Source organism: Cebus imitator, unplaced genomic scaffold (assembly GCF_001604975.1).
Source record: "Cebus imitator isolate Cc_AM_T3 unplaced genomic scaffold, Cebus_imitator-1.0 Scaffold1, whole genome shotgun sequence".
NCBI lineage: Eukaryota > Metazoa > Chordata > Mammalia > Primates > Cebidae > Cebus > Cebus imitator.
In genome coordinates, this window is record NW_016107316.1 from 7,027,229 (window position 1) to 7,052,627 (window position 25,399).

A 25,399-nucleotide genomic window follows, 5' to 3' on the forward strand; every position below is an offset into this window, starting at 1 on the left:
TTACCACAATAGGTGTCTTCCAAAATAGTTACAAGAAAAACAAATGACATTTTACACTGTGAAAGTGAAGCTTATCATTTGATGGAATCTCATGAAAAACCAATCTATATAGAGATTCATCATGTCTTAATTTATCTAGCTGAGATGTCAGAAACTGGACTACTATCTTTGATCTAAAAATGCTAATTCTATGTTTCTGGAAACAATCACGAAAAGTTAAATTCCCTGGGGCAAACACTGACCAAAAGAAGACAGGTGTTGGGGGATACTCTCCCTTCTTTCTCTTCCAGGATGGAAGATCCTGAAACACATATATACTTACCTGGTTCAGACAATTTTATTCACAAGAATCTCAATGAGGAAAAGGAAGAGAGCAAAACTCCAACAGAAAATGAGAAGAGAACTGAACAAGTACCTTACAAAAGAAGATCTCTCCTGCACTATCTCCATCTCATTAGTAATCAGAAAATATAAATCAATCAATTAGATATCATTAAACACTTAGGATACCAGGCAAAATTTAGGAAACCAACAATAGCAACATCCTGGATTGGACTAACCTGCAATCCTGTACACTACTGTTCAAAGTCTAATTGGCAAAACAACTTTAGAAAAACATCGGCATTATCTGTTTAGGTTGAATTATATACATATCTCACAACCTACATTTCCAGTGCTAGATGCATGCCTGAGAGAACTGTTTGTCCATGTACACTTCAGATATGTACAAATGATGACAGTCACATTATTTTTAGTCACCCAAGTTGAAAGCAAACCAATGTCAATGTTCACATGAAAAAACTGTTACTATGGATACCAAAATTAATTTCTACATGGCAATAAAAATGAATAAACTACATATACACAGCATGAATGGATCTCACAAACATAACATTAAGTATAACTATTACTATAAAATACAAAAACACGCAAAACTAAACTATCATATTGGGGGTATATATGGTATGCATCAAAACTATTTAAAACAAGAACAAAAATCACAAAAATCGGTTATCAAGATTACGCAGGAAAATGGTGATTTCTGGAAGGGGAGAGAAAGGTTAGAAATGAAATACAGAAGGCAGGGCACAGTGGCTCACACCTGTAATCCACACACTTTGGAAGACTGAGGAGGGCAGATCACTAAAGGTCAAGAGTTTAAGACCAGCCTGGCCAATGTGGTGAGACCACAGCTCTACTAAAAATTCAAAAAATTAGCTGGGTGTGGTGGTGCTCACCTGTAATCCCAGCTCCTTGGGAGGCTGAGACAGGAGAATCACTTGAACCCAGGAGGTGGAGGTTGCAGTGAGCCAAGATTATGCCACTGCACTCCAGTCTGGCAAAAGAATGAGACTTCATCTCAAAAAAAGAAAAGAAAAGTAGTTAAATAAGAAGAGTTTTTGGAAGGTGGTTAGGTACTGTTTCTTTACCTGTAGTTTTATGGGTGTTTTCTTTATAATAATTTATTGAGCTAAACATTTTTTGTATACTTTTCTATATGAATGTTATATTTCACACATACACACAAACAAAAACTCAAAAGAAAAGTGGTCTGCACACACATACACAAAATCCCTCTCATCCACAAGGTTAGGTAATCTCATTTTATTCCACTCTCAGCCACCTTTCAAATTCCTCTCCCTCATTTTAACTTACCTCTTGTACTGCTTTACTAGTTAATGATGAAGCACTGATATTTTCCCCTCCTTCATGATGGATCTGGAAATTCACTCTTTGATAAAGAATCTAAAACAAGAATAGGCTATGTTGTAAAGGAGTTATGTTTTTATATTTGCTTTTCATCACAATATAAGCTTAAAATTTTTATAGTATTTTTAAGGACAAAATTACTATTTCATAATGATTAGTTTTGGTAACAGGCTTACTTCAGGACTTCACAAACAGGTTCAAAAGGATGCAACAGTTTCAGAAGTGGGGATCAAATGTGAAAAAAACTGACACATAATGTAATGAATTGTTACAGGCAGTGTACATGTTCCAGTCTGGAGCAATTTCAATTCTTACCTCCTCAGAAGAAAAAATTTGACTGAGAGGCATAAGGTAGAAAAATAAACCAAGGTGAGTTTTAGAGCAAGAGTGAAAGTTTACTGGAAAGCTTTACAGCAGGAATGAAAGGACGGAAGATGCACTCGGAAGAGGCCTGAGTGAGGGATTTGAAGGACAAGTGCGGGGTTTGACCTAGAGTTAGAGTTTTATATGTCGGCATACTTCTGGGTTCTTGTGTCCCTTATCTCCTGATTTTTCCCTTGGGGTGGGTTGTTCACACGTGCAATAGCCTGCTGGCGCTTGGGATGGGAACACGCGCAGTGTGTTTACTGGAGTTGAACGCATGCTCACCTGAGGCGTTCTTCCCTTCTCCGGTGGCATGCTCTCAAAGGTCACATGCCAATTACACTGCACCATTTTGGCTGTTAGTGAACATGCTTGAACTCACTGGCTAACTCCTGAGATCTTACTTGGAAGCTGCTGATCACCAGTTTCAGGGTTTTTTTCTATCTACAGGGAAACTGTCTTTCCCTGGTGCTGGCTGCAACCAATTATTATTTTAGAGAGGCAGTGTGACAACTGCCTGACCCATCTGATGGTCGCCTGACTTTCCTGGGGGGGTGTGGGGGCCCTCTCCTGTTTTGTTCATGTCTGCCTGACTGCTACCAACTGTAAGAGAATGATTAAGGAATGAAAATGTGAATTCTAGAATCTCCTCATACTTTTAACAGTGTTTCTCAACAGGGGTGCTATCCTCCCCTATGCGGATCTATCCTGCGAATTTTAGGAAATTTAGCATCCCCCTAACCAAAGCCTACCCCAATTCCCAATTTCCAGAGGATCCTTAAGAAAATGGTTGCTCCACTGGCTTTAACTCATATGATTTCAGATATATTTGGCATGACCATTTAACATATGTTTAATTCACAACACTAACTTTCCCCATTATTTCTAATAATTAATTTCCTAATATTACTTTCTAATTCAAGGCTGTCTTGTATTCTTTCTACCTTGCTGTTATAAAGCCAGCAACATTATGTTATATCCTAATATTTTCATGCCCCTTTTCCGTAAGTGATGATCTAGTTTTCTTCCATAAATGAAAATTCTCATACAATTTAAAAAAAAAGACCACACATCTCAGATACACACACCCAACAACATGCACTTCATACAGGTTAGGATTTCCTTTACTGAGAGCACTTACTTCTGTCTGCAGAGAGCTGCTAGCTGCCAAAAGAAGTTCAATGCTGCTAGGAGGGCAATGTGTCAAAGCAAAAGCCATGAGCTCCTGACGCGTGGCCAAGTCCTGGTAACCTTCTGATTGTCCTAACTGGCTACAAACATCCCAGCTTTTAGGATAACCTGCAAAATTGGCAATGAAAAAAAAAAAAAGATTCCCAAAAGATGAAGACTATTCATTGTAAGATGACAAATGCAATGGCTTCCTGTTTAGGTCTTGGGGTACCAGAGCAATATCATAGTCATTAGTGACACATTAGAAACACAAAAGAATCTAAGCTAGAAAACAAAGATTAGGGTGGTTTATTATCCAGAAAGCTCAGTGCTACTCCAGCCAAATGTTTCTGACAAACTCTGTTAAATTTTAGATTAACTTACAAAAAATGCAAATAATCTACTGAGATTTGATGTTCTGTTAAAAAGACGGCCATCTGAATTCAGAAGACTTGGGAGCCTGGTCCAACCCTGCTACTTAGCCTTTGTGAGAGAGCTTAAGAAAGCATCAAAAGTATCACAATACTTTTCCTACTACAAAAGGACAATAATAACACCTTCCTCTTGTGTTGTTGAAGGAATTAAGTAACATTTGTATTTGAAAGCACATGTAAACTGTGAAGTGCAGAAAAAGAGACATTATGATAGAACCCCACACAGAATCACTCACTTTATAGATGAAGACAGACATCTAAGGACAGTGACCGAATCACCCCTAAACTCCCAGTAGGGATCTTTTTCCTATCCATTATACTCTGAATTCTTAAAATACATTTTTATTCTTATTTGAAGGCATTCCAGGCTAAAAGTAGGCCTATTTGCCTAAGTCCAAAATAGTTTTTTCTAAATATGTGAAGTAAAAATTAATTCAGATATTACTTTTACCAGTATAAAATTATTATAAAGCTCTCCAAATAAATAATTTAGATCAGTACATTTTCACAGAGCGCCATAGTTATCCCAAATTTAATGTTGCAAAATCACTTGGTTAATATGATGGAACACAGCTTGTTTATGAAAACAATTTGCTAATGCTGAGGTGGTAAAATATTGAGTATCTGTCTACAGTTTTAAATGTTTTCATGGAAATAAAGCCAAAGATCCTCTCTGTGACCAAACTTAAATCTGACTACCCTGAGCCCTCTTCTCAACTAGGCCTCAACCTTGGCCCCCAGCCTTGCTAGGCCTGCATCCTCCAGTTTTAGCAAGAATCCTGCTAAGTCAGTTTAGCCAGAATCCTCAAACTCTCAAGAGCTGATCAAATTACTCATCCCTCAGCCGTGATATCTGAGCATCCTGGCCAGCCTTCAGCAAGTTCCTACTAAACCATTTTAGCAATGATCCCCCTGCCCTTGCTGTCTCCTCTTAGTGATTGTCCATCCACTGACCCTTCAGTTAGCCTGTTTGCTACAAATGCTCAGCTGTCCTTGTTGTATGCAGAGTTGAGTCCAATCTCTCTCCCCTATTGCAGTGGCCTTCATACCCATCAAAATAGTCCTTGCTGTTGTTAACAAATGTCAGAATAATGTTTTCTTTAACAGTACACATGCAAAAGTTGCACAAATCACTGATGCAGACCTCCATGAGTCATCATGAAGTGAAGTCCTGCATTTTAACCACTCCCTGTTAATGCACTGATAGTGGGTAGAAAGATGTGTTTGGGCCTTCACATATTCAAGCACAGCCATGGAAAGTTGACAATTTAGTACAGAGTCCATGATTAAAAACAAAAGAAAACAAAGCTTATCACACTGAAGAATGTGTTCTTTAAATGAGGAATTATTCTACCATAAAATCTGATTATCCTGCAGAGACTTGAATCTGAATTTCAATATAAAGAATTTTAGAGGTGCAAAACACTTCCCAATTTCTCAACATTACTTTGAAAAGCACTATGCTCTCTGATATGCTTTGGATTTGTGTCCCCAACCAAACCTCATGTGAAAGGCAATCCTCAATGCTGGAGGTGAGTCTGATGGGAAGTAAGTAGATCATGGAGGCAATTTCTCATCATTTAACACCATATCCACTTGGTGCTGTTGTTGTGATAGTGAGTTCTTGTAAGATCTGCTTGTTTAAAAGTGTGTAGCCCGCCCCCCACCACCACCATGAGTGGAAGCTTCCTGAAGCCTTCCGGGAGGCAGATGCTGCCATGCTTCCTGTACAGCCTGCAGAACCAAGAGCCAATTAAACTTCTTTCCTTTATAAACTACCCAGCCTCAGATATTTCTTTATAGCAGTGTGAGAACGAACTAGTACACTATCTTTAAAAAAAAATTAAAGAATGGAAATATTGACTATCGACACAAACTGTAAACAATCTAAAAATTTAGATTTTCTCTTAGATAACAAATATAGGAAATGGCATTAAAATATTTTACAGAAAATTATTTTTAAATGATGAGCATGTTTTCAGTAGGGACTAGGAAAGCAACCAAAATCTCAAATAAAATATGCCTCAATCCATTAAAATGTTTGTATTAACATACAAGTGCATAGCACATATACTTACCAATGCTCATAAAATGCATCTCAAGCCTCAACATGGCTGGCCCACCAATCAGGTCAATCGATTTCATAACAGACCTTTTCCATTATTCATCCCATAAACAGGACATGAACGAAGTGTTAAATAAGCTGCTCACCTGTGGCCATCAGCTCCTGACAATGCATATTGGCTGCTTTGTAGTCATGGAAGCGAAGTGCCTGCTCCACTAAAAGGATCAGAACCTGTCCTCGCCTTTCTTCTGGATCCTCACCTGTAAGTCCAAACAAAGGACTTCATGATTATGACAAGCAACATCAATTGACAGAAGAGCTTGTTAACACTGTCTTTCAAATTACTTCAAAAATAAAGCAGAGAGATTGAACTGATTTCAAATGATGAGAGGAAAAAGTTGCTTTGACCTTTCAATCCAGTTATAAAGCATAGAATTAGCTATCAGTCTTCTAGGAGATCAATAATTAATATTAGTTCCTAATTAAAATACACAAACCAGAAAGTCCGAAATCAGAGTAGTTTGAAGCCCTACAAAAAAGTCTTGGTATTACCAGGGTAAGGGAAAGAGAAGAAAATCTATGTTTCCAAAAGAAAGCATGTTATAAAAGGGGCTTGAAAAATTAAGTCAATGGATGAAGATAATGCAGCAATAAACTTCTCCTCTTAAAAATTCGATTACTATTTAGAAATCGAAATACAAACACTGTCCAGAGCACTGAAAAGATTGTTCCTTAACAAATTCTCACTGGGCTCAACTGAGATTACTGGGCCCTGTCCTTGGACATATCCTTGAGAGCCCAATTTTAGCAAAAATTCTGCTGTCAGCTGTAGCGAGAATCCCCTACTCTGGATATCTGGTCATCCCTGATATCTGATCAAATCCCTCATCCCTGCCATCAACCCCCAGATGGTATCTGGTCACCCTGGCCAGCCCTCAGGCAAGAAATTGTACCCCGTTAGGTGGTTTAACCAGAATGCCTCCTTACTCTTGATGATTCTTCTTTGTAATTTTCCATCTGCCTCCACTTAGGTCCCAACATAAGTAAAATCCAACTCAATGGAAACAATAAAATAAAACAAGTTTAACCCATCAGAAACAACCAACTATCCTCTAACTAGGGACTATCCACATTAACCAATCAAGTATTTTCTTTGCCCACAAACACCTTATAAAATGCTCGCATTGCACCCACTCACTGGAGCCCTAAACCACTTTCATTTTGGTGCTGCCTGATTCGCGATTTGCTGTCTGCTGAAAATAAACTATTTCAAGTTTTAATGTGATAAGCTTACTTTTAACAAGCCCAATTTCTCTCTTACTGCAAAATTCCATTGCAGTAGTCCCTATACCTATAGTGCAGAGTCACTCTTAACGTTTTTTGTTTGTCTGTTTGAAGAGACAGGTCTCCCTACGTTGCCCAGGCTGGTCTTAAACTCCTGCGCTCAAGCGATCCTCATGCCTCAGACTCTCATTTAAATATGCATCAGCACCCATGGATCTCAATCACACAGATGTATGTATATCAAAATGGAGATGAAAAATATGATTTATATTATGAATTATATTATCTTAAAGCAAGTCTTTTACTATCAACTTTACCCTGTGTAAACAGAATCACCATGATATGGATAGGAAGGGGATATGGCTCCCCCTTCATGTATTTTTTTCTTTTTTCTTCTCTTGTCCAACTGATCACAAAACCCACACCACTACCTTGCCGGCAATATACCCACTAACCCTGGGGCTTTCGTCACACAGAGAGAATGGCCATTCTTCTGTGCTCTCATCATGTTTAACCATGTCTTTTAAAACTTAAAGAATTCTGGGAAATGGACTTAAGAAAATCTAAATACCAAACCACGGTTGTGGAGCATCTCTCCTGAGGAACAAAAGCTGGAAAACGGATTTGCAGCCTGTTGCCACCAGCCAGACCACCAAGTGACCCATTACTTAAGGTAACTATGGCCACCAAATACACTGCATACCCTACCCGCCACCTGTGCTGCCCGGCGCAGCCGGCATACTTTACCCAGATATCAATTCCTGCCATTTGCCTAAAAACAACAACAAAAAATCCCTACTTGCTTTTTCAGGGACTCTACCGAGAGTCCTTGTGCCTCTGCCTCCCATGTGCTTGACTACAAGCCCTAAAACAAAAGCCTTGTCTGGGAAAACTGCTTGGCCGTGTGTGTGTGTGTGTGTGTGTGTGTGTGTGTGTGTGTGTGTGTGGTGTGTGTGTGTGTGTGTGTGTGTGTGTTTGTGTATGTTCTCTCAAACTGCTTGTCCGTGTGTGTGTGTGTGTGTGTGTGTGTGTTCTCTCTGTTGCCCAGGCTGGAGTGAGTGTGTGTGTGTGTGTGTGTGTGTGTATGTGTGTGTTTATTTATTTATTTAGAGATGGGGTTTCTCTCTGTTGCCCAGGCTGGAGTGTGTGTGTGTGTATTTGTGTGTGTGTTTATTTATTTATTTAGAGATGGGGTTTCTGTCTGTTGCTCAGGCTGGGGGGGCGGCGGGGGAGGGAGGGCGTGTGTGTGTGGGGTGTGTTTGTTTGTTTGTTTATTTATTTAGACATGGGGTTTCTCTCTGTTGCCCAGGCATGGGGGAGGGGAGAAGGGGGGTGGGGGGGAGAGAGAGGGGGAGAGAGGGGGGGAGAGAGAGAGAGAGAGAGGGAGACAGAGAGAGAAAGAGAGAGAGTGCACATGAGTGTGTATTTATTTATTTAGAGATGGGGTTTCTCTCTGCTGCCCCAGGCTGGAATGCAGTGGTACTATCACTGCTCACTGCAGCCTCGACCTCCCAGACTCAAGCAATCCTCCCAACTCAGCCTCCAGGGTAGCTGGGACTACAGGAACATACCACCAAACCTGGCTAACTTTTTTACTTTTTGTACAGACAGGGTCTTGCTATGTTGCCCAGGTCAGTCTTGAACTCCCGGACTGAAGCAATCCACCTCTCTTGGCCTCCCAAAATGTTGGGATTACAGGAGTGAATCACCACACTGGGCTTGTGTTAATTTTTATTACATGAGGAGCCAAACAGCCTGTCATCTGCAAGAACCACAATATTGCTGTGCCAGCCAACACACTACCTACATTAAATTAAACAAAAATGTTTGACTTTTTTTCCCTTATAAAGGCTGACAGAATGAAAATAATTTGGGCTCAAGGGATCACAGTTCTGGTACAAGTTATTTCAAAGTGAAAACATTTGAGCTACAGAAGATGCAGAAAGAAATCCTAACTGAATTTATCTTATCTGAATAAAGCAGAGTCTCCCTAAAATATAACGGCAATTAAACCCCCTCCACAAGAGTTTTCTGAGAATGCAGGTGGCATAAAGACTGTCAGTTAGTATCAAAAAGCCCAACAGAACCTTCTATACTTTCCCACTGAAGCTCTAGGCCCTCCCATCCCATCCCCCTTTTTGTTAAGTTGGTATATAAACCTTACTTCTTGCTCTTCAAGAGTTATTAGTCACTAACTGACTTCTGCATGCAAATGCAAAAAAAAATTTTGTTTTTCTCCTTTCCACTGTCAACTAATTCACAAGCTCCCAACCAACCATTTGACACAAAGTAGGTGAAGAGAAAGTTTTCCTCCCAACAGGGACTTGAAATATTTTTGCTATGTCTTTTAAAAGTATTTTCCCCTTTGCGTGTTCTTAAATGACAAATATAAAGGGTAAAAAAAACACAGAGTAAGTTTATAGTTTCACTGACATTACTAATCTTTTATTTATCAGAGTAAGTTTCTAGAGTCTAAAAATGCACAAAACAATTCAGCTCATGGTAAAAGAAAGATCTAAAATTATTTCCCAAAAATATGTTTAAAAATATTTTACATGTTATTTCTTTACCTAAAATACAGATTTTAGTTGCCCTTGCAACATATTCCTTTACTTTCCACTCTCTTAAAAATAATTTATTTCAATAGTAGGCTAATATAACATAAAAATTGTGGTGATTTTTTTAATAATCGATATTATTTATTAAAATGTAAGCTTTTTGCAGACAGGGGTTGATTCACAGTTGGATGTGCAATACCCAGCATCAAGTCAGGCACATAATAGAGAGGCTCAAAAAACTACAGTCATGATTTGCTTAACAAGGAGAATACATTCTATGAAATGTGTCATTAGGCAATTCCATCTTGTGCAAATATCACAGAGTGCACTTAAATGGTATAACCTACCACACACCTAGGCTATATTGTATAGCCTACTACTAGTAGGCTGCAAATCTGTACAGCACGTTTCTGTACTGAATACTATGGGCAACTGGAACACAATAGTAAGGATTTGTGTATCTAAAAATAGAAAGAGTACAGTAAAAATATTGTACAAAAGATAAAAAAAAAATGGTACGTCTATATAGGACATTTCCCATGGATGAAGTTTACAGGACTGGAGGTTGCTCTCGGTGAGTCAGTTTGTTGAGTGGTGAGTGAATGTGAAGGCCAGGGTATGACTGTACACTACTGCAGACTTTATAAACACTCTACACTGAGGCTACAGGAAATTTAGTAAAAAATATTTTTCTTTCTTCAGTAATAAGTTAACTACAGGTTACCATAACTTAAAAAAAAAAAAAAAAACAGGCTGGGAATGGTGGCTCACATCTGTAATCCCATCATTTTGAGAGGCTGAGGCAGGCAGATAACAAGGTCAGGAGATCAAGACCATCCTGGCCAACATGGTGAAACCCTGTCTCTACCGAAAATAAAAAAAATTTAGCTGGGCGTGGTGGCGCAGAATTGCTTGAATTCAGGAGGCGGAGACTGCAGTGAGTGAGCTGAGATCGCGCCACAGCACTACTGCCTGGGCGACAGTGCGAGACTGTCTCAAAACAAACAAACAAACAAAAACAGAATCTCACTGTGTCGCCTAGGCTGGAGTGTAATAGCATGATCAACAGTTACACAACTCACCGTAACCTCATGAACGCTTTGGCCCAAGGCAGCCTCCTGTCTCAGCACCCTAAGTAACTAGGCCTTACAAGCATACATCATCACACCCAGGACATTTTTTATTTTTATTTTTTGTAGAAACAGGATTTCACTATGTTTCTCAGGTTGGTGTCCAACTCCTGGCCTCAAGTGATTCACTTGCCTCAACTTTCCAAAGTGTTGGGGTCAGAAGCCTGAGCCACCATGCCAAGGCTTTACTTTTTGTTTTTTTTTTCCATTTTTTAAATTTTTCTTGTTTAACATTAAGACACAACCACACAACATTAGTCTAGCCTAACACAGGGTCAGGACATCAATACCACTTTCTTCCACCTCCACATCTTGTCCCACTGGGATGCCTTCGGGGGCCACAAAACATGGAGCTATCATCTCCTATAATATCAATGCCTTCTGGAATCCCTCTTGAAGGACCTGAAGCTATTTTACAGTTAACTTTTTTCTTTTATCAATAGGAGGCACACCTTTGAAAATAACATAGTATAGTAAATATATGTAGTACGGTAAGTATATAAGGAAGTAACACAATCATTTAGTATCTTTACCAAGAATTATTTACCAACATAATCATATGTGGCAAACTCATACAACTTACTGTATAGAAGGTTTACATCTGCATCACCACAAAAAGGTGATTAATGCGTTATAATGGCTGATGTCATTAGGCAACAGGAATTCTCAGCTCCATTTTAATCTTATGGAACCACCATTGCATATGAGATGGTTGTTGACCAAAATGCCATGTACCATTGCTGTGCAGTACTTGACTGTAAATGATCAATAAAACAGGCACAGAGGCCAGGCACAGTGGCTCACACCTGTAATCCCAGCACTTTGGGAGGCCGAGGTGGGTAGATCACTTGAGGTCAGGAGTTCAAGACCAGCCTGGCCAAAATGGTGAAATCACATCTCTACTAAAAATACAAAAATTAGCTGGGCATGGTGGCGGATGCCTGTAATCCCAGCTACTCGGGAGGCTGAAGCATGAGAATTATTTGAACCCAGGAGGCAGAAAGGCTGCTATGAGCTGAGACCCTGCCACTGTACTCCAGCCTGGGTGACAGAGTGAGACTCAGCCCCAAAAAAACAAAAACAAAAAAATGGCATAGATTAAATTTGAAATGTTATTTTCAATTATAAAACAAATAAATCAGTTACAAAAGAAATACAATGTAATTTGGATATTTAGGCTAAAAAGAACAAAAACCTAAAATATTCCATATTTTAAAGAGCCTTAAAATTATTTTTAATGTTTCTAGGAAAAAAAAGAAAATATGTATAGGGCCCTTGATTTTCTAAGCTATAATTTGATTTCGAGGAAAAGGCAAACATATTACAGAAAGGGTTGAATAAAACTTTTAAAATATGTCCCTATCCACCTTCTTTATATGCTTCAGATGCTTAAATAAAATCCAAGGCAAGTATCGGCCTGATCTAGTCTAAAAAGATTCTAGGGCCACACACGGTGGTTTATTCCTGTAATCTTAGCACTTTGGGAGGCTGAGGTAAGAGAATCATTTGAGGCAGAGTTCAATACCAACCTGGACAACATAGCAAGACCTCATCTCTACACACACAAAAGAAGAAGAAAAATGTTTTTAATTAGCTTGGCATGGTGACACATGCCTATAGTCCTAGCTAGTCAGGGGGCCGAGGCAGAAGGATTCCTTGAGCCCAAGAGTTCAAGATTACCGTGAGATATGATCATGCCACGCACTTCAGCCAGGGCAACAGAGCAAGGCTCTGTCTCTGAGTAAATTAATTATTAAAAAGGGATGATGTAGTACTGAGATTCATAAACCTATTATTGGAATAACACACATGATTTAGTAACAGTAACATATTATATTGGAAATGGAATAATATGTAATGTTTCTCTATAATAAGTGTGCCTATCACACAATATAAAACCTATTTCCTACCTAATAATCTTGAAATGTTTGCATTTCTTCACAATACACTAAATTAAAAATGAAAAGTCCAGATTATAATGTTTTTATGTGTCAGCTGCTGACACATAAAAACATTATAGGCCACAAGCTCTAATCTGGATGGTATTGTGAAGGTATTTTGCAGATATAATTAAAGGCAGTACTCAGCTGATTTTATGTAAAGAAACTTATCCTAGATAATCCTGGTGCGTCTGACTGAACTGCAGGGAAGGCTTTAAAGAGGCTGAGGTTTTCCAGAAAGAAAGAAAGAGATGAGGCCGGGCCCAGTGGCTCATGCCTAATCCCAACACATTGGGAGGCTGCAATGGGTGAACTGCTTGGGCCCAGGAGTTCAAAACCAGCCTGGGCAAAATAATGAGACCTGGTTTCGGTAAACAAAAACCAAAAAAAGGAAGTAATAAAATAAAAAAAGAGCTGGCGGTTGGGGAGAGATTCCCACCTGTGAATGGCAGCTTCAGGCCATGTCCATAGAGTTCCCTCCTGCTCCTGATCTTCTCTTCCTGCCTGTAGATTTCAGACTTGCTTAGCCAATCCCCAGGGAAGTCAAAGCCCATTCCCCATAGTGAAGCCCCTAACATGTATATCTCCTACAGTTTCTGCTACTCTGGTTGAGTCATGACTAACAGACCAAGTATCTAAATTACTCAATCCCATTCATAACCTCATTTGGATACATCCCTTTTAATATTACATGAATTAATTTTTGATTTGAGATGTGGTAAAATCTGCTGAAGTCCGTGAAAACAGCCAGATGCAAAGGTCTTGTGAATGAAATGAAGGACAATAAAGTCCACTGATTATTATTACATAGTGTCAAAAAAGGTGGAAACAGAATACGAGTAAAGGGTTTAACTTAAAACCTCTTAACTATGAAATCCTCAATAATGATTTCACTTTTCTCTATTCCTATTTCCTCACTCTCCAAATGAGATTCCTATTTCTGCCTATAAAGGATACAGTAAGAAGGAACTAAGTATGAAAGCATAAAATGAGTATTGTTATTAATGCAAACTTTTACGTAAAGATGTGCCAGTTATCTTAAAGTTCAAAGTTATGTAGCTGTTTTTAATTCAAGAAAGTTCCAATCTGAACAGGTGGTTTAAATGAAAAATACAACCAAAGGGCTGGTCTTGGTGATTTACCCCCACAAATAAGGTGGAAGTGATGGTGTGTGACTTCTAAGACCACATCATAAAAGGCATTACACCTTCCTCTTTGCTTTCTTGTGAATCAAATCGCTCTAGGAGAAACCAGCTGCTACGTTGAGAGAATGCTCAAGAGGCCTGATGGAGAATTCCACGTAGCAAGAAACTGAGGCCTCTTACCAACAGCCATAAAGGACTGAGACCCCTGGCAAAGAGCCATGTGAATAAGCCATCTTAGAAAGATAAGCCTCAGCCTTATTAAAGCCTTTAGGTGAGGGGTCTGTTAATATTCCCCTTGAAGTTGGCAAGGTCTATGTAACTGCATCTAGGAATAAAGTACACTGGAAATGAAGCTGCCCAAATACCAAGGCTAGATTAGAAAATGCCTTGAAGCAGCTGGGCATCGTAGCTCATGCCTGTAATCCCAGCACTTTGGGAGGCCGAGGCGGATGGATCACCTGAAGTCAGGAGTTCGAGACCAGTCTGACCAACATGGCAAAACCCTGTCTCTCCTAAAAACACAAAATTAGCTGGGCATAGTGGTACATGCCTGTAATCTCAACTACTTGGGAGGCTGAGGCAGGAGAATCACTTGAACCCCGGAGGCAGAGGTTGTAGTGAGCCAAGATGGTGCCATCGCATTCCAGCCTGGGCAACAAAAGTGAAGCTCCATCTCAAAAATAAAAATAAAAAAAAGAAAATTTTGCTGTTTTCTCCTGGAACACTGACTCCAGGAGCCTTAAGCCAACAAGATGGAAGTCTGGGTACGCTGAGACCATCAAATGGAAAAACTACGAGGAGAAATCACAGAAAGAAGAGATGCCTGTAAGGTTCTGTATCAGTCCCCAGCTATTTAATTCTTCCCAGCCCAAGTGCCCAGACATGTAAGTAACGCAGCCTTTGAAATGAGTCCATCCCCAGTCACAATTTGATGCAATTTCATAAAAGACCATGACTGGCTTAGCCGAACCCAATCTCCAGAAGAGATTGAGAAAATCTCTTTTCTCTTTTTCTGGAGAGAGAAAAATAAATGGTTGTTGTTTAAGCCACCAGCTTTTGGGTGGTTCACAGAGCCGTTGACAGATAACCAAAACCCTCTATAAGGTGAAGGCCACCTGCTTTCTGATACCTTTCTTAATTCCCCAGGCAAAAATTAGCATAGCTTTTCTTCGAGTCTCCTAATATTTGTTTATGGAAGCCACGCACTATGATCATATCCTATGTCAGCAGCATAATTACTTGTTTCCCTAGTTCTCAAAGAGTCTAAATTCTCAGAGGGCAGGAGCTATGTGTAACAGAATTTTGTATCCACAGTACCTAGCAGAGAAATATTACTTTCTCTCTTCCCATTAAAAATTAATATAGATTGCCAAGACCACAGGTATTCCTGTTACTATGTCAACAAGTCACAGAGACAAAAAAGGAAACAAATCCTAGTAGGGACATAAAAATGCATATGGCACCTCTGAGCTGCTTTGTTAGCTTCTGCGGCCTGGATCCTTGTGGAATTCTTCCCTGATGATGAGAGTGCTTCAGAGTTTGCAGAGTGCTTTCACATGCGTTAACTCATTTGGGTCTCTCATACCTTCACGGGTAAAGAAAGGGGGTATCCTTCTTATTTTCCAGAGGCAGAAAATGGAACTAAAGTAACTTAGCAAATGTGTGGCACAGTTAGAACCTGAATCAGTGTTCTGACTGCACATCCGTTCTCCTCATTCATCCCAGATGTCTTATAATGGATGACTGGCCCCAGTCACACTACCATCACATTTCCAGTCTACTGCAAGTCCGAAGGTAAAGATGCTGATTAAGATAAAGACAACTTCACACAGACTAGAAAAGGATAAATGACACACACGATTTACTGAAACTAGAGACCTTACGAGTCCTACATATTAGAATTTTAAAACATTTAGTCCATTAAATATGTTACATATATACACATGGCTTAGATGAATGTAATTCAAACCACTGCTTATACAACCAAATGACCAACAACTGTTCTTGCAGAAATCAGCATAAGACAAAATTAAATATTAAAAAAAAAGTATTAAAAAGACTGGTGAGCAGAACAATGTAGCTAAGGAAATATGAAATGTAGAGTCAAAAACACTTTCCTTAAAAGCCAAGGCCAAAGCCTGCTACTTAACCCTACTGGGCAAGATATGTAACTTCTCTCACCCCTAACTTCCCTTGCAAAATGAGAATACCAAAATCAACATCATTTATGAGATGATTAAATGAGATAAAATATATGAAAGCCCCACCAAATAGTAAATGCATAAAGTTTTCTGGCAATTGTTCAGGATCAAACATATAAAACCAAATTTAGACACTGAAGGTGAACTGGTAAGGCTGGCTTGTTTTATATGCAGGCTTTCTGGTTACAAATGGCAACACTGACGTCTGCTCCTGACCTCACAACCACTTTGAGGTACCCTGAATAAGCCTGTCTTCATGTAAAGGACAGATCGTCCCATAAGCTCAATATTGGCACATTTTTCTAACATGCCAATTTTTCTAGAAAATACTAATCCTTGCCCAAAGATGCTCTTCCTAGCTAGCTGACATGCTGAGGCAGGAGGATTTCACTGCACTCCGGCCTGGGCAACAGAGTGAGACCCCATCTAATAAAAAAGATTTTCTTCTGACACCTTAAATATATATCCTGCTATTCTCCTATAATGACGTCAAGAATAACACAGAAAGCTTAATTCTGCAGTTTAGCACTCAAGACTTACCTGCAACCCTCAGTAGCTCAGCAAGACCCAGAAGCTTGGAGGATTGTTTATAGCAGGTGGGGAACTGGGAAATACACTCCTTGATAAGACTGATCCGATCAGGGCACAATCGCACTACAAAAGAAAGACATGTTAAAAAGACAGACATCACAAAAGGGTGTTAGTGTCCTTCCTAATGTAAGGCAACCAAAAAAATGAAAACTGTGTAAGGCTTCAGATGAACGAGACTTAAGTAAAAGTAACAGTCGCATTTTACAAACCGCAAAATTATTATTGCTTCTGAGTAAATAATGTACAACATTGATCTTTTCTTTATAACCAAACTTCTGAAGCACAGGAAATGAATTGTTAATCTGAAACTAGAAAAAACTGTGTCACTGTTTTACGTACCATTTCAGGACTTAGGGAAAAATTTAAACAAGACAGTATTTGCCTCTAAAAACTTCATATACTTAGTATTATGCCAGCCCCCTCACACCTCACTCCCTAAGCCCCATTCCTTGCCCCAAATATCTATTTGCTAACTCCACTCATCACCCCAGTTTGGAGGGCAGGAGTCTTCAAAGTGCTTACTGTTCCAACTTATTAAACTTCCTTCAAAAATAAGCCCAATTTTCTCACATAAACTGGATATTAGAAAAATAAAACATGTCTGATCAAACCAATTCAAACTATGAAGAAATGAAAATCATATTAAAAAAAAATTCGACAAAGCGTATCACGTATATTTTAGGAACAAACAGTACTTATTTACAGTAGAGATGGCAGCCTTTAAGAAACATGGCACTGCCAGGGACGCTGGTCCCCAATAATTGCAGCAACTACGATAATAACAGCTGATGTGAAAGGAATAGGAAATATGTCTCAGGCACTATTGGGGGTGCTTTATGTATACTAACCCTACACAGCAAACTCTTTTTAATAGAAGGCAGCTATTATTATCCTCAAGAGAAGAAACTGACATGTAGAAAGGTTAAATACTTTGGCAAAGGTCACTGAAAAAGTGATGGGACCAGAATTCAACCTGGCTCACTATATGTTTTCACACCTTCAGTCCTTTATCCTTTCCTAAATCTGTGACTGTTCTCCATATATCCTGTGTTCTCTCAAAACTTCCACATGGGTGAGAGGGGCCAGGAATTGGGGAGATAAAGAGAAGAGGTGGTGTTTTTTCTCTGGAAAGGGCTTTTTTGGGGGGAAGAATGTATTACAATTTAATGTTATGAAAGTTTGCAATGTTATGAAAGGTTTTTAATCTTATGAAAGGGTGCAAGGAAAGTACAAAGAAATCCTCTGTACTCTTTGCTGAGAGTAACCAATTATCAACAAACTATTAATGATTTGTGCCTTCACATATGTCCATGTGCAATCATGCATGCACACTCTCCCTGCTTCCTTCCTCTGTATATTTACACACAAATATGTATATGCACAAATGCTTATACATGTACAAAGATATGCACATAAATATATATACAAAATTATTTATACATGTGCATATATACACAAATAGTTACACATAAATATACATACACATTTATTTTTTCTGAACCATTTGAGAATAAGTTGCAAATAACATTTGTCCTTATTGCTAAATACTTCAGTGTGTTTCCTAAAGTACAGACTCTCTTAAAATGAGTATTTATATATTAACAACAATAATTCTGCTGTGAGTAGCCTTTACTATAAAATATAAAGGAAATGTACTCTTCAGTTCCTTCCTTCAAAATCACCATTGCTAATACCTACAATCTGAGTATAGCTTCTGCAAACTGTATTACTCTTCCCAATTGTCCACTGCAACTATTCATATCCCAAATTCCTGCTTCAGTAACATGAGACTTGGCCCTATGACATCTATAGGCAATTAATGTGAGTGAAAATGATACATGCACTTCTGAGTGAAAGCTGCCAAGAGTCATCATGGAATTCCACTCCCGAGCTTTCCCCTCTACTGTGAGAATGCCGGGTCTCATGGGCGGTGCTGCGGCTCACCAAAGTGGACATGAGTGTGAGCAGGAAATAAGCCTGTTATCACACAGTGTGAAGATTCTGAGTTTTTCACTACAGCACAATCGTAAAAACTCACTAATATAGTAACTCAAACTTTTCCATGCCTTATCACAATAAAAAAAATTGTGGGTTTTTTCCTCAATATCCACTACTATTTTACGGGGCTTTTTCCAGATTCAGTAACATATGATAATTACGAGATAGGTACTTTTTACATGTTTCTAATTTGATTTTCAAAACAAAACTTGTTGCAGATATTATCAGCATTTCACATATGAAAAATGCCGGAGTTTTCATAGCTGCTTTTATGGCTTTGCTGATGAATTCTTGTATTCTTCTAAGAGAAACTCTAGCATCAATAATTCTACTAAGCGGATTTCCTTACCACTCTTTTTCTAGCGCAATAAAATCAAGGTGGAGAACTGAAACTACACATAGTAATGGATCATCATTTTCTCTAACCTTTCATTTAATGGAACACTCAAGTTTGATTATTTGTCTCCACTTGCCCTAAGCAATGCATACTACTAATATTTGAAGTACATTAAATAAATTTGGAGAGCAGGATTCTAATAGACTGCAATTACCATGTTCAAATGACTTTTTACTTTATTTACTTATGTATTTTCTGATCCTCTGGACAATCACTATACCAGTTCCCTTTTTCTGCTGATTTAGGACCTGCTTAATTATATTTCAAAATGTGAATTCTCAGTTAAGTAAATACAAGCCCTAGATATTATTATCTTTCCAAGAAGGAAATGTTCAACTTCTAAAATTCCTTTCCAAATTGAATGAATGAACATGAAAAAGATATGCATGTATGCACCTTTTAATAATTAAAGATAACCTAATTTTCCAGTAGAAATCATAAATATATCTCGAAAGATTTTTTAAAAACCTATAAAACCCATGTATACATACACACACATGCACACACACTTGTACACACGTGCACATGTCTCAGATGTAAAAAGTATTTTCTAACCACCTACCTATATATCAAAACAGATTCATCACAATCTTAGAAGGCATGGGTAGTAAATGCCTCTCAAACGATAGATGTGAAATATCAATTTCAGACGCTCAGTAATGGCAACAAAGATCTACAACATATGAAGTTACTAGCGATGTTGGGGAAGTATTATACAAATCTGAATTGTGTAGGCCAGGATGTAATAGACAGGAGTCAAACACTTAGCTGGCCAGTGAAAGGGTAAGTTTCCTTCTCAAAGAATCTTTTACTCTCACATCTCTTCCTTAGTAGAGTATTGTCTACTGGTACAAATGCAAGTTCTTGAGCCAGGCTACCTAGGTTTGAATTCTGGCTCCACCTCTAACTAGCTGGACAACCCTAAGACAGTTACTTAAACCCTCTGTTCCTTGATTTCATCATCTGAACATTGGAAACAATACCACCTTGGAGGGCATGGTTTTGTTTCTGTTTTTGTTTTTTGTTTTGTTTTTTTTTTTTGAGATAGGGTCTTGCTCTGTTGCCCAGGCTTGAGTGCAGTGGCACAATCTCAACTCACTACAGCCTCAATCTCCTAGGCTCAAGCGATCCTCCTGCCTCAGCACCCCAAGTAGCTGGGACTACAGGCATGCACTACAAAGCCTGGCTAATTTTTTAATTTTTTAAAAATAGAGGCAGGGTTTCATCATGTTGCCCAGGCTAGTCTCAAACTCCTGAGCTCAAGCAATCCACCCACTTCAGCCTCCCAAAGTCCTGGGATTAGAGGCATGAGCCACCATGCTGCCCAAAGCCACAGGAGCCCATCTTTTGCATCAGTGTGCCCTGGATGTGAGACATAGAGTCAAAGGAGATTATTTTGGAGCTCTAAGATTTAATGACTGTCCCGCTGAGTTTCAGACTTTCACAGGCCTGTGGCCCCATTGTTTTGGCCAATTTCTCCCATTTGGAATGGGTACATTTATCCCAATACTTGTACCCCCATTATATCTTGGAAGTAACCAACTCTCTTTTGATTTTATAGGCTCCTAGGTGGAAGGGACTTTCCCTGTCACCGATGAGATTTTGGACTTGAACTTTTGAGGTAATGCTGACATGAGTTAAGACTTTGGGGGACTGCAGGGGAGGCATGACTGGTTTTGAAATGTGAGGACATGAGATTTGGGAGGAGCCAGGGGTGAAATGATATGGTTAGGCTCTGTGTCCCCACCCAAATCTCATCTTGAATTGTAATCCCCAGGTGCTGAGGGAAAGACCTGGTGGGAGGTGTCTGGATCATGGGGGCGGTTTCCCCCATGCTGTTCTCATGATAGTGAGTGAGTTCTACTAGGACTGATGGTTTAAGAATGTGGCACTTCCTCATTCTCGTATAAACCCTTCTCTTTCCCGCCGACATGTGAAGAAGATCCTTGCTTCCCATTTGCCTTCTGCCATGACTGTAAGTTTCCTGAGGCTTCCCCAGCCATGTAGAACTATGAGTCAATTAAACCTCTTACCTTCAGAAATTACCCAGTCTTGGGTATTTCTTTATAGCAGCGTGAAAACAGACTAATACAATGCCCAACCTCAAAGGGCACTTTGAGAATTAGTGAATACATATAAAGTATATTTGGAACATAAAAATCCCTAAAAAAAATTAGCTACCTTATTACCTACTGACATACTCACAGAAATACTTAGGAAGAACGGAATCTCCTAATACAAGGTTTCTCCAGATATAACTTACGGTACTGTCTAAGGAATATTTTATTACTATTCCCATCTGAGAAATGTGAAGCTCAATGATACTGTTACCACAGGTTAAACAGCTCAAAGTGGCTGCACAAGAATTTAAACTCACACATGACACTCTGGGGTAATTGTGTCTTATTATCAGTGCGTCAGCCCTGTAAAGTTATAGAATGCCTGTCCCCTTCATTATTTCAGTTCCTGGAGTAGGGTAAGTGCCTAAATTTATGTTTATTAAATGAAAGCAAAGTGGGGAGGGCTGGAAGGACGGGAAGGAACAGATGCTGAGGAGGGAGCGGAAGAAAGGAAAAGGGAATGAAGAGAAAGGAGGAAGGGAGAATGAGAAGGCAGGTGAGATCACCCTAATTCTATGATTATTTTAAAAATACCTTTAAGTATCAAAAATAATCATTGATATTGTACAGCCCTTGCTATATCTCAGGCACTATAAATGTACAGACAGTCCTTATAAGCAATTCTGTAAGATTCTTATTGGCATCCCCATTTGGTAAGTAAGAAAACTTGAAGGTTAAAACTTGCCCACAGTTACCCAGTAATAAGTGGCAGAAGTAGCTACGGGCTGAGTGTTAACTACAATGCTGTAAGTCAGAAAAGCTGACTTACCCTATTATAGAAAGAACAGGTGGACTAAATGAAATATTCAAAGACTGTTCATTTAAATACTAAGAAAAGTTTATATAAACATAAACACCCAAAAGAAAGAGAAAAGCATACCTATACACACACATACACACACACAAATATTTCATAGAAGACACACATAGGGAGTCATTTTTACATGTTATTTCTGTTCCTGTTTTCAATTAACTCGTTGATTATAATTTATTTAGAACCTCTAGCCTTTACTTGATAAGAAACAGCAACTCCTGGAGTATAGGCAAAGAAGGCTTCAAAGCAAAGCAAAATGACAAAAGGAACTATGTATACTGACCACAATAAAAATACCTAAGCCATAAATTTCTAAATATCAAGTTGTTTTTCTTGTCTAATATTACTGATGAATACAAAAGAAGCTAAAACCTAAATGGCACCTGTGAGATAAACACAACAAAAAGTATACAAAGGCAGCATTCCATCTTCACATCCAGAAGGTTTTCTGACAGTCATTCTAATAGGAAACCCCAAATCAATATATCAAGCTGGAAAGCTGTCAAGACATGAAAGCAAATGTCTTTCTTAAAATACTCCTCAGTCAGAAAATTCTCAGAAGCTACAGCAGGGCACTGCTTTTGGTTGCAGGTATTCAAACCCAGCAGTTGATATACACATATTACCAGCAAACATGCTGCTAATTGATCAGCACAGAAAATAAGGGCTCAATGTAATAATTTCAAATCTAGTAGCACTTGGGTGGACTGTAAGAAAATTATTTTGTATTATACCAATCTGTTTGAATTAAATAAGGAGGTAAAAGACAGATACACACAAAGATATACAGACACCCACACAGAGTCAAATCTGTAATAGCCTGCCCTAACAAGAGACACAAACAGAGCAAAAGCTTCATTGTACTCTGGACTCTTCCTTGACTAAAATTGGAATTAAATATTTGAGGAGGAAGTAGTTAATGACTTCTGACATTTAAGGATTTAAAAAAAGCAAACCTAATTAACCTTCACAATTTTAAGAAGTTCTGAGCTCGAAAATTACATGAATTATAAACACGAATAAAATTTACTAGTTATTTAGCAATTGCATTAAATAAAATTACTTAAGATACCATAAGATAGTTATAATTATGTACAAATTGTTTCCAAACAATGATATTCAAAGTAAGAATACTATGACTTTTGAGTCTAATAATTTTTTTTGAGAGAGGGTCTAGTTCTGTTGCCCAGGCTGGAATGCAGTGGCATGATCAAGGTTTACTTCAGCCTCGACTTCCTGGGCTCAAGCAGTCCTCCCACCTTAGCCTCCTGAGCAGCTGGGACTACATATGCATGCCATTACACTCAGCTAATTTGTTTAATTTTTGTAGAAACAGGGTCTTACTATGTTGCCCAGGCTGATTTCAAGCTTTTGGACTTAAGTGATTCTACTACATCAGCGTCCCAAAGAGCTAGGATTACAGACATGAGCCACTGCGCCCAGCCTAATCAATTTGTCTTAGATGCAAAACTTTAACTTTTAGTAAAGCCACATTGGAAACCCACTGAAAACATGAGAATGTCTCTACTGCTCATATTCCCTAAAATCCAACCAACTCTAAACACTACACAGGACGAAGATACCACGGAACTTGTAAAAGAGCTAACCCTCCAACACTCTCAGTCTCAAATATTTCCAGAGTTAAGAACAGAGATAACAGGTTACAAGGAAGCCAGTCAAGCACACTGCTAACACAACAAGCCAATCTGTTCATTTAGGGCACTGAGGCCCTGGGTTTAAAGCAACAGCAAATCTACCTCCCTCATCAGGGAAGGTCAGGTAAAGTCCAGTATGCCACAAGATGCAAACTGTCCTCACGGCATAAATAGATGAGACAAGTTACACCATAACAGGATGCTTGTTTGGGATGATACCTAGGTGATTTTCATATTCAAATAAAAGAAGTTGAGTAATATTAAGATATCTCTAGTAAGTAAATTCTAAACAAAAATTTCTTATTCCCTCTTTTAAAAACACAGATGGATTTAAATACTGAATCAAGCAAAAAAAAAAAAATTTTATTTTCAGATAGTCATAAATCTAGACAACTGAAACAAAACATAGAAATAAATTGTTTACCAAAACTGATATAAATCTGATACATTCTCACCCATAATCCCCAATATCTATTTTTGTTTTTACCCAATAGCCTCACTGCTCTGTTACTAATGTTATTTCTTTAAATGTTATAAATGTAAACTTTAAAAAATAAATTTATGGTAAAATGTTGGCTTTATTTTTTTTCTTTTGGGTTTCCACTTGAGATTTCATTTAAAATATGGGTCACGGACAGGATCTACTGCTATGGATTAAATGACCAAAGCTACTCTTTAGTTATAAAAAACTTAAAAAGAATACTAGTAAATTACTGCAATACAGGTTAGTAACAATGCAACAATAAGTAGAAAACTCACCTTGCAAAGGCAGAATCTTTACCCCAAATTCTTCAAGACATCCAACAGCTTGGATAAGATCTAGCTCCTCTTGAATGGCAGGGGGTCTATCTGTTATCAGTTGTAAGCAACACCTAGAAGAAATTAGATAAATTTTAAAAAGAAGCAACATATGTTCACCTTTCTATATTTAACAACATGAGATCCAACACATATTTATCAAAAATCTACTACATTCCAGGAATTCATTCCATTGGATGCCTTCTATTATCTTAAACCTCACAGCAAGCCATGAGGTAGGCAAATATCATCATCTATCTGCCTTTTAAGGGAGCTAAAACTGAAGCTCACAGAAGTGAAGTAATTACCTACAGTTACATTCACAGTACCTAATGCCATCATGGCAGCAAGCATGAGAACTTTGTGCTTAGTGCCGTTTTTACTGATATATGCAAACATAATGATTATAAGGAATTTTTTTAAGGATAAAATTCAGATAATTTCCAGTTTCCCTTTTAGGAAAAACAGAAATGTCTTGATTTGGTAACAATTTGGTCTCTCAAAAGGAATGAGAGATGACTTAGGAAACTGCATAGAGAACATTTTTCTGATCAAAAACAAGAAATCTCTTGATAATATACAGTTCTGAGATGAACTATAGGAGAAAGTGATTTGCTAAGCTAAGAATGTGGGATTTCCATGGAGTATTTTAAGTAAATTTTTGTTTAAATTCAAAGAAACTTCACTTAATACATGTTTCATGTAATGAATACACTCATTCTCTAAAGGTGTTTAGAGGAACACTGGAATATAAGACTAGAAAGACAGATCAGGCCATAAGGGGCTCATGAATACTAGAATCACAGATCATGAGATGCAGGCATCCAAGCCCCAGTATGACATCCATATGACTAAGTGATACACACAGGCCTAGCTTGCTCTTATAAAACTAGAGGATTAAATCAACTGAGCACTCACATCCACTGTTGATTCAAGTGTGAAAGGTCTATAACCTCTTTGTGGTTTTGAAATTGTAAATGTCCTTTTTACATTTTTTACTCTAGACCCAGGAATTACAAATAAATT

At 38.4% G+C, this 25,399-nt stretch overlaps 1 protein-coding gene across 2 annotated transcripts in view; it reads right to left on the reverse strand.

Moving 5' to 3' along the window:
* Positions 1-25,399, reverse strand: part of NBAS (NBAS subunit of NRZ tethering complex) — a 381,587-nt gene that overhangs the window by 171,930 nt on the left and 184,258 nt on the right. For both annotated transcript variants that reach the window (XM_017526040.2, XM_017526057.2), the window contains 5 exons: positions 24,335-24,447; positions 16,541-16,654; positions 5,889-6,002; positions 3,215-3,372; positions 1,657-1,746 (listed from right to left, as the gene is read on the reverse strand). In XM_017526040.2, the coding sequence (XP_017381529.1) occupies positions 1,657-1,746; positions 3,215-3,372; positions 5,889-6,002; positions 16,541-16,654; positions 24,335-24,447 (589 nt within the window). The remainder of the gene's footprint in view (positions 1-1,656; positions 1,747-3,214; positions 3,373-5,888; positions 6,003-16,540; positions 16,655-24,334; positions 24,448-25,399) is intronic.